We start from the raw sequence: 14,631 nt of genomic DNA, 5'->3' as shown, positions 1-14,631 counted from the left end.
GTTCTTCCGATCGATCGCTTCGAAAATGTCTAATTATATCAAAATAATGTTCTTGAACTCTTAGCGACGAAATTGTCCACTTTTCCAAACTCGTGACGAGTCTGTCGCAACGTCATACGCAGATATTGGCCGAAAGCTCGGCTACTTCGGGAGATTTTGAGAGGCGCAGTCAACCCGTGCGTGCGATCCGGCATACACCGGAGGTCGAATAGCTGCCTCGGGTGTATCAGACGAAATAAAAAGGAGGACCTATTTATCTTGACGCCCGCGATCGTAAAGAAAGGCCTTTCGAGGATACTCACAGGGGATATCTGATTCATCAGCTTCATTCATCAACGTCGGCCGCTTCTGTTTCTTTCATTTCTTTGAAACTGTACACGGCTTCTCTAGTGTATGAGCAACGCGCGCGGAAGCATCGGTGTTGTTAGGCGAGCCGAACGGATAGGACTCCTCGAGTCGGCGATGATGAGACCAGTCGGGAGTTCATTTTCAGTCGATTTTGTTGGCAGACCTTAGCAGGGGCGATAAATTGCTTCGGCCGAGACCGACGACCGACAATCGTCAATAATAACGAATTTACGGGACATTATTTCACATCCTTTCATGTATATCCGACGGTCATGTATCTACGCGCGTGCGCAAAGTATTGGATTGATCGGAAAACTCCTTTAATTTTTCACATTTTATCGAAAAATCCAAAGAAATTTTCCAATCAACTCAATCCACGTGAGAGAAGAGAAGCAATATCAAATTCTTTGGAAGAAAAGATCCAATCACTGTATAAAGAAGCATTAATTTTCATGTAAAATATTTCTTATCATCTCTCGTTACATTCGAGTGATAATTATTGCAGGCACCGCTGCAGCGAAATAAGAGAAAATCAATTCCCTCGAGGCGGCCTTTAAACTGCAACAATCGCTCGCGATTACTCATTGTTCTATTCTTCCCAAATTGCCGAGGCGAGGGCTGTTGCGTCTGTTAATGCTGCATTTGCACCGCGGACGCATCTCGGAATGTCTGGGCGATAATGATCAACGTCGTAGCGCGGTGGATGCTGCGGAGAGACGGCTCTGCGGGGAGAAGGGATGCTGCGGGAACGAGGGGAGATAGAGAGAGAGAGAGAGAGAGAGAGAGGGAGAGAGAGAGAGGAAGAACGAGCGGAGTCAGTAATTCGAGGCCCCGGAGGTGAGCAAGGCATGCTAGTACCAAATGAGATTGGACCTTTCTGACCATGCAAGACGACTTTCGGGTCCTGCTCGGACCCGCCTAAGTCCTTTACGCTCGGTGAGGCCCACTCCGCCGTATCCTCTCCCCCCCCCCCCCTCTCCTTCCACCACCCACCTGCAGCCGACCTCGACAGTGTCGAAGTTCCATTACCGGCGACGCCCGATCCTTCCCGCGCCATCATGAGAAATTCGGAGATTTACATTTATTCCTCCGGGGTGGAGACTTTTATGTCGCGCGGCGCGCCGCGAATCATTACCGTTATGAGAAGTGATCGCGCGTAAAAATTCTCCGGGCTATTCGCATGCTTTTAGGCGAGCATAACGCGCCGGAGCGCCCGGGGCGACTCGCCGATTTGATTATCGTCGCGAACTCATCTGGATTTAGATGCGCGAATGCAAAGGCGAGGACGGACCCGTTCGATTCTATTTTATTTAAACATTCCTTCCCCCTGAGGTTGGTGCCGAGTATTCGATTTTATGGAGGTAGTTGCCACTGGCAGAAGAAGAATTCGGCCGCACAAACTCGGTTTTTCTGGGCGTACTTAATGTGCGCGTAGTTGGTTGGTCCTCGCAAAGTGTGCGGCACACAGACACGACCTTCCCCACTCTCTCCGGCTCCAAATATTGGTGCTGAACTTGCACCGCTGCCAATGGCATCGGGTTACTCTCCTCCTTCCATTCGTCCTCAAGGAGTCCTGCTTCTAAATGCGCCAAATGCATTCTTTGTTCGGCCGTAGTGTGAAAGTCGTGTAACTGGCTACATTTCGGTCGGCCGGCGCCGAATACAAGTATTTCGATTTAACTTCGTCTTCATGAAATCGTATACTTAACATTTTCAGCATGGAAGCAGCACGCAATATATGTTAAAGAAGATAATAGCAATAGATTCTAAAATGGTCAATTGAAGTAATTTTTATGTAAATACACGAAAATAAACCCTTCTCAATTTAATCTTTAATAAAAAATTATTTTTAACTTGTTTGCGTTATTCATCCACTTGAAGGAAAGTGGATTATAATTTTAACATCGTCCCGAACATTGTCTTTCGAGATATATCTCGACACATTTATCATTCATTACTACTCAAGTGTCAAAAAAGAAACTCCATGATCTGGTTTGAATCGCAAGATCTGCGGCGCGATGTTCGCTCTTTCGGGACGCATCTAATTGCCCGCAATTCCCGTCTTCCGGGTACAACGACGCTCAGTCAGTACGACGTGAGCCCGCATTAATTGCCCCCGGGCGACGCGCATCTGCGTTTGTCGTTGCGGCGTGTGCGTGATACACCGAGCCTGAGTTGTCGCAGCTGCAGGTACCTAGAAGAGAGCAGTGCAACGGTTTCAATTGTCCGCAGTATGGCCGCCGGCTTAGCTTCTCGGCTAGGTCTCATAGTCGTTATCCTTGAAAGCGCGCCGTGCATCTCATTCGTTTTGTTTCAGTGTACACTGGGATGGAAGCGGGCGGAAAGACGGCGAGAGAGAAAGAGAGAGAGAGATGGCGGAGCGGGCGAAGAAGAGAGACGGAGGCGACGGAGGAACCGTGCCACAATGAGGGCCCGAATGTAGCAAAACCGCTTGTGTGTCTGTGACGGTACGGTCGGCTTCTACAAGAAATGATAATTGCCGGTATCCCCACCCCGCGTGCCGCCGCGCAGTTCGTCCTGATCTATCTACTTCTCCTTTCATCCTATCGACTCCCTCCGCTCGTATGCGATTGGAATTGCGGCAGTTACCCCTTTTCGCGAGAGCCACGAGCTATTAGAGCGAGGGGTGCCTCCGAGAGTATCCTTGAGGACTCCCTCCGTCGTGTCGTTCGACGAGCGTCGAACTATCCCCCTCGGAAATACAGACCGGTATTCCGTTCCGAGACGTTTCCATACGTGATTATTGGTTTTGTTTCTCTCGTCGTTTTAACCCGGCTTAGCATTCAAACGAGAGTCGCGTGAGGACGGATAAGCATTAAGAGGAGGTGGTTGAGGTGAATGAGAGGCGGATTCGGGTGATTTATTATCGCTCAAATCGCCATTGGAAACGCGAAAATAATGAACGACAGTCCTTCGCGCGTAACTCGAAGAGCAGAATTTTCGCCCTCGCCGTTCTTCCTTCTCTTTTCCGTTCGATAAAATATCGATCAATTCCATTGCTCTGACAAAACATCGGCATATTTGGAAAATTACCGTTAATTGAAAACCTGGGCTCCAGAAAAACTGAAAGCTCGGATCAACGTTGCAGCCCGTGACTGCAACGATTCCGATGGCTTAGTTCGGTCTGAAATCGAGCGGGCGTTTTTGTGAGACCGGGGCCTAATTGCGGAACGGCGGTGAATTTTTTGATGAACCGCGCCTATGAAAAATCACTCGTCAGTTGTACAATACCGTCCTCTGTAAGGCCAGTCATCGTGAATCAACGGCCAGGAACCATATGTTTCTGACCGAATGCGCTATGGAGTCATTGAGAAAACGATCGTAATGAAAGAGACCACCCAATAAGTACTTCGTGCCGATCGGCAAATCAACGGAAATTCGAGTCGGAAGACCCTCCTCATTATGCGCTTTATTATTTTGCAGGTGCAATCTACGCGCGCATAATCAATCCCGTCGCGTTTTTCCTCTTCTGCCATTCAGACGCGCGCTGTGTTTGCGTATCGTGCAACTTCTCTCTAAAATCACTTTCACGTGTGAATTCCGAATAATGTTAATAAACAATGGTCAGAAGTGCATCTTAAGTTGTTTGCACTACCGCGCTAATGAATAATTGCGTTTCATTCTTCCAAGCACATTTTTTACATCCAAGATTTGAATAAATAGAATCTTTTCCTCTACAATTCTTTTGTTTCTCATTCGTCCTCTGTTTTAAAATTTATTGGTCAAATTCGCGAAACCGTGTTGAAAAAAGGAAGAAAATATTGAAAAGTAGCGTCTCGTAAATATCTTTATAAAGCGCGCGCGAGCGTCAAGTAATTTTATTTTCGACAAGCGTCTATCACGCGTATATGCACGCATATAGTTTATTCCGTAAGTCACAGTATCAAATTGTGCTAGGCTTTGGGACCGGAATTTCTCTACCTGACTTGGCTTAAGGAAGGTTCAAAGAAGAGGTATTATGGCCGCCGTAAAGCATTAAAACAGCCAAACTAGTCTTAGGGGGCCTTGGTGGTCCCTCGCGGTAAATGGACATTAGCGCCCGCATTGTAAAACAGACCGCATCGTCTTCAGCCGATGGGAACGCTGAAAACTGACAAAGGAAACTTGTAGTTTACATTTATCCGTGTTATTTCATGCACGGTAAAGATCGTCCCGTTTATTATATGTATTATATGTACCTGCATTCCTGTATGTTTGTTACATTATTAATACGCAGATATTAATATTACTAGAAATAATTTTTCTAATCGAATAAATATTTATATTTCAGATGATAACAATAGTAAATATAATTAAGAAAATTAAGCAAATAGTGATTATTAAAACTGTATCGCGCTTCTGTACTGAAGTATCACCATTTATGTAGACGCTTTAGATTTTGTAAATATTTTCGAGTCTTCTAGCCATTTGCTTCATTCGGTTTACAGCGGAGAAACTACTCGACACTCGACAACGCTATTGGTTACCGAGATTGCGTTACCGCGTCTCTAAGGGTGAAGGCATGAGAGGAATTCATCGTGGGTTGAGCGAAGAAACAGTGATCCTCAAGGAACGTCGAAACTCTGTGAAATTGGTTCGCGTCAAAGTGCAGTATTCTATTGCTGTGTAGCGGAAATGGCACTCCACCCGCGCAGTTTGTAAAGTTATTCGCATGGCTTCAAGATACACAATTGAAATAGGAAAGCATGTTTCAAATAAACTGGTCCATTTTTTTATTTTTAAATATTTCTCGCAATCAACATTTTCAAATCAATAAATTAAATTAAATTAATTTTGATTGAGATATATTGATGTGTATTATTTATATTATTTAAATAAAATTTTAAGATTTAATAGCTCTTGCGACAATATACTCGTCCTAAACGTATATCGAATCGAAAAAGTGTACATGTAATTTTTTTCCTACTCTGAAGGCTCTGCCAAAGAAGCAATTTATTTCCGTTCCTTCGAAGACAATTCTTCTAGCCGAATAATTTCCGGCGTCAAATCCTTGGACTTTCTCACGCTGGTACTGTGCGAGGAAGGCACATCATCGAGAGACTTGCGCGTTCACAGATCAAACAAGTGTAAAGACGTAGCGAGAAAAAGATTCGCTGCACATTCACGCGGCCACGCTCCCTGTCGCCCCTCGTCAAACACCATCGCGTTCGACGCGCGCGAATGGGAGATCCTTATCTCGAATCAAAGATGCAAAATCTCAACTTGAGGGGCGAGTAGATCTTCTCAGGTAAGATACGCTATTTTGAAAAGATTTTGAGATTTACACTTTCGGATTTTTTGAAGTCTCCGAACTTAACTTTATTATCGATGACAAAACATTGCTTAATGATTTTTGTACAAAAATTATTCACCAATACTGTTACTTTTGATTTTTGTACTTCACAGAACTGTAAAAGACTGATGATATATGTTGACAGAAATTTTTCTATTGTAAAATGAAATGTAGATATCAATCATTTTGAAGAATAGAAAATAAATACATATTTCTCATAAAAATTGCGATTAAAAAAACTTTTTAAATGGAGAAATAGCTCTGAGAGTATTTTCAAAAAGGTTTAGGAGAAACGGTGAATTTTAGAAAAGCCAAATTTTTATATGTTGTATAATATACGTTAAATTTCGCGATACTAATTTAAAAAAAAAAGAAAAAAAAATAGGAAAAATAACACTAAAGCAATCACAATTTTGTGTTGCAGAGATTATAATATAGCTGTGAGGCTGCTCTTTGTTTCTGCTATAGAAACGAAACAGACAAATAAAAATCCATTTAGCCCGCTATTACCGCAACGCATTCAGATACAATTTAATATTTCACGCGTCGCTTGTCGTATGCCAAAATTCCAGCGGAGAGAAAGGCGTTCTAAAAAAAGAGACAGCATCGATCGATATAATCCAAGCAGCAAGTAGGTTTTGCGTTTAGATACATCGACCGGATCGCAAAGTACCGCGCAGTCGTACATGCGTTATCTCCCATTAAAAAAAAAAACAGGTTCCGAAAGAATCCGACCGAAAGTAAGTGACCGTTAGCGGTCGAATAGCTTTATAAAAATTTATCATCCCCGAACTTAATAGTTTGTTCGAAGGACGATCTATTCGGAGGAGTATCTCGGCCGACAATGTCAATAATAAAATACCAATGAACGGAGTGAAAGAATTTCTCTTCCCTCTTTTATCTTTCCTACCCCGAACTGCCTACGCGCTCGCTCGTCGTCGAGCAGCGGCACACTTCGATTTTACACTCTAATCCTTCCTGCTGCGTTTAACTTCTGTTAGACCTCGACTCTCCATCTCTTGAAGCATTGTTGCAAGCCACCACCACTTTTTGATAGGTACCAATGTGCTTCTTCCTACATACGTAGGAAGAAGCACATTGGTACCTATCAAAAAGTGGTGGTGGCTTCTTCCTACATACGTAGGAAGAAGCACATTGGTACCTATCAAAAAGTGGTGGTGGCTTGCAACAATGCTTCAAGAGATGGAGAGTCGAGGAGAGTCTAACAGAAGTTAAACGCAGCAGGACTGCGAGCAGCCAGTTTGCCATATTCAACCGACCCTTGCTCTATCTCTCTTGCTCGTAAGAAAAATAAGTCATTCAATGGCGTAGGAGTGTATCGTTTTCTCAAGAACGATCCACGGAATCTAGAGAAAAAGAAGAGATGTATAAATATTTATATGCCGCTGAATGATCGCTAATGTCTATTGCCATTCGGAAAATGTTTTAGAATTTTATAGAAACATTTGCGAGCTGTACTGCAAATGCAGTACGTCTAGAAAGAACGCGACCGCATTTCTTTTATTAAATTTATTTCTATAAATCTAAAAAAATTGTACCTTTGCTACAGATAAAAGTGTACAATGCAATCATATTAATAAATAGTACGAAAGTACTAGGCTAATATTGAAATGATGGTAATTGGACGACTTGCTTATATATGCGATTGCAAATTACATTTTTACCATTGGAAATATTTTTAGATTTATTCAAATAAATTTATTAAAACAAACTTCATAAAAGAATTGCGGGTCACATTTTTTCAGATATAGTATAAATATTTTATCTTCATCAACAAAAATAATTTATAAATTTGTAAAATTAATATTGTATAAAGTAAATCAGAACTGTTTGAATCGAAAGAAAAAAAGTTATAGCGCATTGTATGATCAGCGACAAGATCAACAGCGTAAAGATATATTGCGAGAAATGATTAATTAGTTTTATTGAATTTGATTCTATCATTTATTTTGATCGGAATAATTCTTTGATAGAAATACCGCCGGTCTATCCTATTAAAACTGTTTTTAAATCCTTGAATGTAGTACAAAATTTTTTAAAAGTGTATACGCATAATTGAATATCATTAAAAATACTTTCTCTCAGATTTAGTAATTAGTAGAAAAAAAATTTCCAATAGAGAGTTTAAACTATTACCGTTTCTGAAAGAACTCATACTACATTTTTATATAATTATTCAGAGACATTATTTTCGCTTTTAAATCGATCGTAGAAAATTGTGCCAACGGGTACAATCTTATATGAATAATGTTGTTCATTGGCGAGTAAAAAGATATTCCGAACGAGTTATGGATTTGGCAATATTTGAGACTTTAACATTATTCTCTACGCCAATGAAAAGCAGGTCAGTCCCATCAAGATGATGATGAGGACAAAGAGATTCTTTCCCTTCCCTTTACCCTTCTCTGTTACTTCAAGAACCTCCCCCTTCTGCTACACTATGGTAGGCCATCATTGCACTAGTGCAAGATAGCTGCATCGCAGCATCGTGTAACGTGACAACGAGCTGCAGCTGTCGAATGCTCGCCCTTCACGTAGCTAATGCTTTTTCAAATACAGCTCGCAGTGCCTTAAGATATCGCCAAAAACTCAAGATATATGGCGCAGGATATTATAAGTATTGTAAGTTTTAAAAATACTTAAAAAAAAAAACACAAGCTTTAAAAATATTTTAAAAATAATCTATTTAACTTATATTCTTTCTTCGACGTCTGAAATATAAATCGTCAAATAAATAAAACAGAAATTCTATTTCTTCGTCATTTATAATTTTTAATTCACAGATAAATTTATAATAAGGCATCTCTTTGCTCTGAATAATAAAATATTAATCTTTTGTTAACGTTGAAAATATTTTTTTTTTAATTTGCATTTGAAACATTTCTTCGTTCCTTAATTTTATTAGAGATATATAAGACAGCAAAACAGAAGTCGATTGGAAACAGGAATGGTGTTGAAAAATATTTAAAAATATATCCATAGAAAAAATCATTGCATATTGTTATTTGGTCAGGCAATTGTAAAGCAGTAAAAGAACAGCGTAAAGAAGAAATGTGAAATTGGTAGAATTGTTGAAATTTTCACAGTTTTCTTGTGGAAGCGGAAGCGCTCTGTCTATTTGTATAAATATGTACGTGACAATTGATAATTTTAACGTTTCTTTTTATTTCTTGTAAAAATTAGTGTATGCAGTGAAAGTGAAGAAGGCTGCAAAAATCGTGCTAGCGTGATTGTTAGTACTTTTTACATCGGAAAAATGTGTGACGTTCTACAGAAGTGCGAATAAAATAGAAGTGAATTCGGAAATCAATCAACGTGGTGCTGCACAGTTGTAGACTTTTATTATTCTGAAGCTCCAAGTTGTGCATCGAGCGGCAACACGATTAATCTACTTACAACGATTGCCGATCTCACAGGTACGCACAGATTCACTAACTGTAGATCATTGCGACCCTCATGCTGCGTGGCCCTCCCGTTCAATCTTCCCTGAAAGCCCACCAAACTCTTAATACGAGAAATTGGGGCAGCCATTGCACTGGGAGATTTAGTTGATGATAGCGTGACATAAATTGCATTGCTTTATGAATACATTAAAATTAATCCATTAATTAATACCTATATTAATTCGCTCCTTTCCTGCTTACAGCACAAATTTCTTTCATTCAATACTTTTACGAGTTTCAGTTTAAAATATGTCAATTCGGTGTACTTTATTCTCTCAATTCATCAATATTTCTTAATCATTTCACCGTTATTTTTTATCATTCACCGTTATAGATTTTTAGACTTTATTCAGACCTACTTTTACAAAGTTCCATCGTACAACTTGACGAAACCGGAAGCAAACGGGTTTTTTAAATATGAGAGTACTATCCACCGATCTGCTTGCGTTAGCCTTAAATAAATCTTCATTGACAGAGGAACAACTATGTCGGAGACCAGATAGTCAATTAGAGATTGACTATTCTATCTGACAATTGTTTGTCGTGCCGACTTGGCACAAATAGAGTGATCGTATACTTGCAATAACGAAAGAAGTCATGAATAAAAATAGCCGCAAAAACGTATCCGTTATTCTTGCTCGTTCAGTAATAGTACCTCGTTGAGATAAAGTCCTTGTGCTGTAACGCGATCGTTATCAATCTTAAGTATATATATCGTTATATATCTTAAGTATGACTCGAGCAATATTACATATAAACTTTTTTAGAATTAAAATATCTTCAATTTTAATCTGAGTAGCGGCATATATATTATTACTATGAAATTTTTTAATCAGGCAATTCTAATTGTAAAAATAAAAATACCATACATCTGTATAAACACGTGTCATGGAATTCAAACGGTCAGAGCCTTAGGCTCTTCGGAATATTTGGGATCTTTTAATGTATTGTCATTATAGACACAGAAAAAAAAAGGATAGCAATAGAGGAAGGGCAGGAACTTGCAGACTGTCGGTACTAACGATCTAACCATAGATACACCAATGCCGATCGAATCGTAATCTGGCTGTGAAGTGAAAATACGCATAGATCTTCGAAGATACAAGCATCCTATCTGGCTCTGGTTACAGTCTAAACTCTAGAATAATAAAAGCAAAAGCACCAACTCAGTATAATCCGGCAAAACCTGTCACCGACCTTTTACATAGTACATAAATGCACCACCTACGCGCGTCATACAGAAAAAGATTCAATGGACTTTTCCGCTGTGTCTTTCTTCTTGGCGTGTCTAATTCTAACACTAGAACTCTGTAGTCTGTTGCAAAAAGGTTCATAGAGTTTGAACAAAGAATTTCTGACGGTACTAAGGCTGAATACTGCGGTCGGCATTTATTTGAAACCGAAAGATTGCGCTATGCTTTTTATTTATTTATGATCGTTACGAATCCTTTTTGTGCAATGTGTATTGAGGTACAGGAAGATATTTTTTTAACTCTTTTTATGGAGAACAAGTTGGGTTAATTTTACGAATAGATACTTTCGGTTTGCTTCATATTCTTTGTCATATTTACGTTCTTTTCTATATTTACTATCGTTTTCTATATTTACGTAACAGATTCAATTCTTCTAATATTGGGTACAAAAGGGTTTCATTGCAGGCAGAGAAACCCCTGAATTTCGTATTGTGTATAGAAACGTGATTCAATATTAAAAAAAAAAAGAAAGCGGAAATGTATCAAATGTATCTTCCGTAGATGTTCGTACAGATTTTTTCCTTTAAACGTCCTTTTTCTTAATATGGTTTGAAGAATTTGGCAAGTTATTTTGTTCTTTTGTGGACGTCACGGTTATTTTTCCAGTGCTATTACTCTTCGTGCCGTTTTACTGTGACTTCTCGAGCATTGATAAATGATAGATGCTGTCTTGGAAGAATTATTTTATTTTTTCTTTCTCTTTTCTATAAGAATTCGGTGTTGTGATAATGCGTGTTGCCGCAGTTTTTACACCTTGTGTTACTCGATGTACTAAAAATTCATAAATAAGCATCAGTGCGAAGAAAAAGACCGACATAGTTCCAAGGAAGGAGAATGATGAGAAAGCAAAAGAAAGAATCACAGAACAGGAGAATATATACCTGCTGGATACATTAAAGCGAACATCATACCCTCGTCACTGTTACTGGTTCTTTAGTCATTCCTTTCTGACATTTGCACGTATATCGTTATTCTTGTTTCATGCGCATTTTTTCGTTTTTTCCCTTTTTGTTATTCTATCGGTGCCTTCTGCTCTGTTTTCTATGTTGTTCAATATTTAACAAGTTAACACATCTAAAGGGAGATGCAGACACAACTGCAAAGTAAAATCCAGCACCGCGCCAGAAATCGAAAGAGCTGGTGAAAATCTATTTCTGATTTCCTAATAGTCTTTTTAATCCTAAAATAAACAGTATTCATCAGTTTTATAAAATTCCGCTCTTTTTATGCTAAATCATCCAAAGATTCCTTATATGCTAGCTCTGTATTTTTAAGTTCTCTAAGGGTTACTTAGTCGAGCAGAAATGGAAAAAAAATATTCTTTTGTCAGACGTTATCTTACTTCTAAAGAGAAAATATTTAGCTAGGAATGCACAAAGAACCGCTTGTACTTAGCATGAAAAACTGTGGTTAAAAATGAAATTTTAATTGTGTTTTTTTTTCATTATTTTTACAGTAAATCGGTTAGAAAAGTACCTATTTACAAAATTTGAAAACTATTACGCTTCAAACCGACGTTTTCTTGCGCATAACGCTATTACGTTCTTTTTTTTCAGTATATTTAAGAACATATTTTAGTACCTTGAGTTTTAGCAGCAGACTTTTTTCTAACTTTTCCTCGTACTTGGTTTAGCAATTTTTATAATGCTTCATCGAGCTTGTATCGAAAAGCGATGTTTATCGATTTTAGTTATGATTAAACTACAAACTACAAAAAATTTTTCTCTGTGTTTTTAAAAACAAGCGAAAAACCTGGATAAAAAATAAGATTCAAAAGTAAAATTTCTCTTTAAACGCAACTCCCTTTTTTAACTTCCTAAATTTTTTATATTAAAAAAAAGGAAATATTTTTAGGCACGTGTGCATAAATTTTGCCAATGAGCACAATGTATGTTTGTCTCTGTTGGACACAATCCGTGCAAGATTAACGTGCCGCAATCGCGGTGCAGGCACGCAACACAGATCGCACCACCGCGGACTCCTCAATTACAGCGAAGCGTCGAGACGGAACACGTTTTGGCAATTGCATCAGCGCCCGCGGGGACCGCTGAATAATGTTCGCGGCCTAACTCTGCGTTGAATCATCCAATTAGCTATTTACTATTGCCATCGAAATTACCAGCTGCGAACTGAGGCGATTCGCGCCGCGTTTAGCGCGTCGCGTTAACGATGTTTACCACCGGCATCGCCGGGTGCGTGAAACTTGTCGCCGCTCGGTTGCATCTGAGTAACGAAGTACGCCGCCAAGGGTGAATCGGCGGCACGCACGTCCGTCTCATTACGATGATTGCCGGTATAATCAGAACCGGCGCGATTCCCGGACGGCCGGAGCGAGTTTACACACGTACGTGCCGCGCACCGTCTAATTCGGGATGTAATCGCCAACAGGGTCGAGGTACAAAGTAATAGAGAGAGAAAAGAGAACAAGTGGAGCCGACGTCACGAGGCGGCGTGGAAGAAGCGAGGCACAAACAAGAGGAAGGCCCGCACGGGATCGAAACGTCCGCACGAGCGTCAAAGTCGCGCAGGTATAATGGCCTATCCTCTTCTTCTGTCCCTTTCCGGAAACCTGCAACATGTGGTTACCGGCGAGGCACACTTTTGCGACCCTTAGATTCCCTTTCCAAAGGTGAGCATTCATGTGAATTCATGGCTGAATTTCTGTATCGACGCCGCACGTGCGGCTGTTACTTATAATATTTTATCTTACATCCGAAAATGATGAAATCTTCAAAATAATTAAAAATAGATTGTTATTCGAAAAAGAAAAGGTTATTTAGGTAAAAACAAGATTTTGCATTAAGCGCGCATTGTTTATGAAATTTATATTCTCACTGATTTATGTCGAAATGTAAATTAAAAATTTCTTAATACTTGATACGATGCCAACTGTCTCCTTTCAAGATTTTATCTCCGTCAGCCGTGGCGTGATGAAGCGTGCGTGATTGTAACGTACACGTGCCTTTATGCTTCTTTTTTTTTTTTTTTTTTTTTGACATCCCCACCAGATGCGCACGTGTACGTTTCCGTTGCATTTTACGTCGTGCAAGTAAGCGTGCTGTAGTAATGAATCTAAGGGGTGATCGGTAGAAAGAGGAAGAAAGAGAGAGGGAGGAGAAGTCACGCAACGAGCACGAATGTATCTACGTGACGCACAACCCCCGTCAGTAGATTATCGCAACCAGATCGCATGCTCTTTCGAGGAAAGCGATGTGATGCAAGCCGCAAAATAAAGTTTCGGCCGCGGCGTTCGCTGAATAAAGGCAAAACGTGACTGTGAAAGGAAGGTAGGTATACTGAAACGAGACAACAATGTACAATATGACACGACATTTGTACGAAATTTCTTTCTTCAGAACCTTCTACACTCACTTTGTTATTAAACATACATTTATTCATGGCTTCTGAACAAAACGTGAAATTTTACCAAATTTGAACTTGTAAAATACAATATATGTATATAAAATATTATTTGCAACTATAAAGACTGCGTGGAAAAAAATTTGGCATAAACAATGCGCTTTTGTAAAAAAATCTCTATTTTAAAAGTGGAATTTATATATTTTACCTTTGATATTTCATAAAATTATTTTCAGATTTTAAAACGTAATTACACGCATCGTTTACTTGTTCTCTCTTTCTATCAGGCACAGGGAAATTATTGAATATTAAATTATATGCCTTCAATTAAATGCGGTATAAAATAAAATACGAAACAAAAACATTCTGTTCGTGCGGGAGATGTTATTTACTCTTTAATAATTCGTTGAGTGGGTTAATTACAAAATACAAGCATGCGATATTTTACCGCGTTTAACCTGAACAAGTTTTAAAACAAGTTCCATCCAGTAAATATCAACGGAATAATACTTGTATACGTATCTCCACGGCGATAATGCAAAATTGTGCTCGGTACCGATATATCAATTCGACGAAAGTCGTTTCTCCACGCTCAGACACGTGTAGTTAATTTAATTGACCTATAATTACACCTACCGATAAGACTCGGCCAGATGCCTCGGGCGTTTCTCCGTATATTCGCGCAACTTGATTGAACGAAGCTGTATACTGTAGCCGTGCACGTTGCGATCGGTACTATGTGCTCAGTGGCAGATTACCGTCTCAGAAATTCCGGACACACATTAATTCTGTTGCTAAACATTTTTAATGCGGAAAGTTTTAAAGAGTATAAAACGTTATTTCACATTTATTTCTCTTATTTTTACGCGTTTTACGACTGTGTTTTTTCGAAGAGAATATTTTATTCATTATA

The 14,631-nt window shown here is 39.4% G+C and overlaps 1 protein-coding gene across 10 annotated transcripts in view; it reads right to left on the bottom strand.

Annotated features, from left to right (window-relative positions):
• Positions 1-14,631, bottom strand: part of Ca-beta (Ca2+-channel-protein-beta-subunit) — an 85,734-nt gene that overhangs the window by 39,935 nt on the left and 31,168 nt on the right. For 8 of the 10 annotated variants that reach the window (XR_010889165.1, XM_067351488.1, XM_067351494.1 and 5 more), the window contains exon 3: positions 9,059-9,148. The exons of the other annotated variants lie outside the window; for them this stretch is intronic. Coding sequence is in view for 7 of the 8 variants with exons in the window: in XM_067351488.1 (XP_067207589.1) it covers positions 9,059-9,148 (90 nt within the window). In the remaining variant the exon portion in view is untranslated. The remainder of the gene's footprint in view (positions 1-9,058; positions 9,149-14,631) is intronic. 10 annotated transcript variants of the gene reach the window in all.

The sequence above is a fragment of the Linepithema humile genome, chromosome 3 (assembly GCF_040581485.1).
Source record: "Linepithema humile isolate Giens D197 chromosome 3, Lhum_UNIL_v1.0, whole genome shotgun sequence".
Lineage (NCBI taxonomy): Eukaryota > Metazoa > Arthropoda > Insecta > Hymenoptera > Formicidae > Linepithema > Linepithema humile.
Note: the sequence above shows the minus strand (reverse complement) of the source record. Positions and strands in the feature narration are given on the sequence as shown.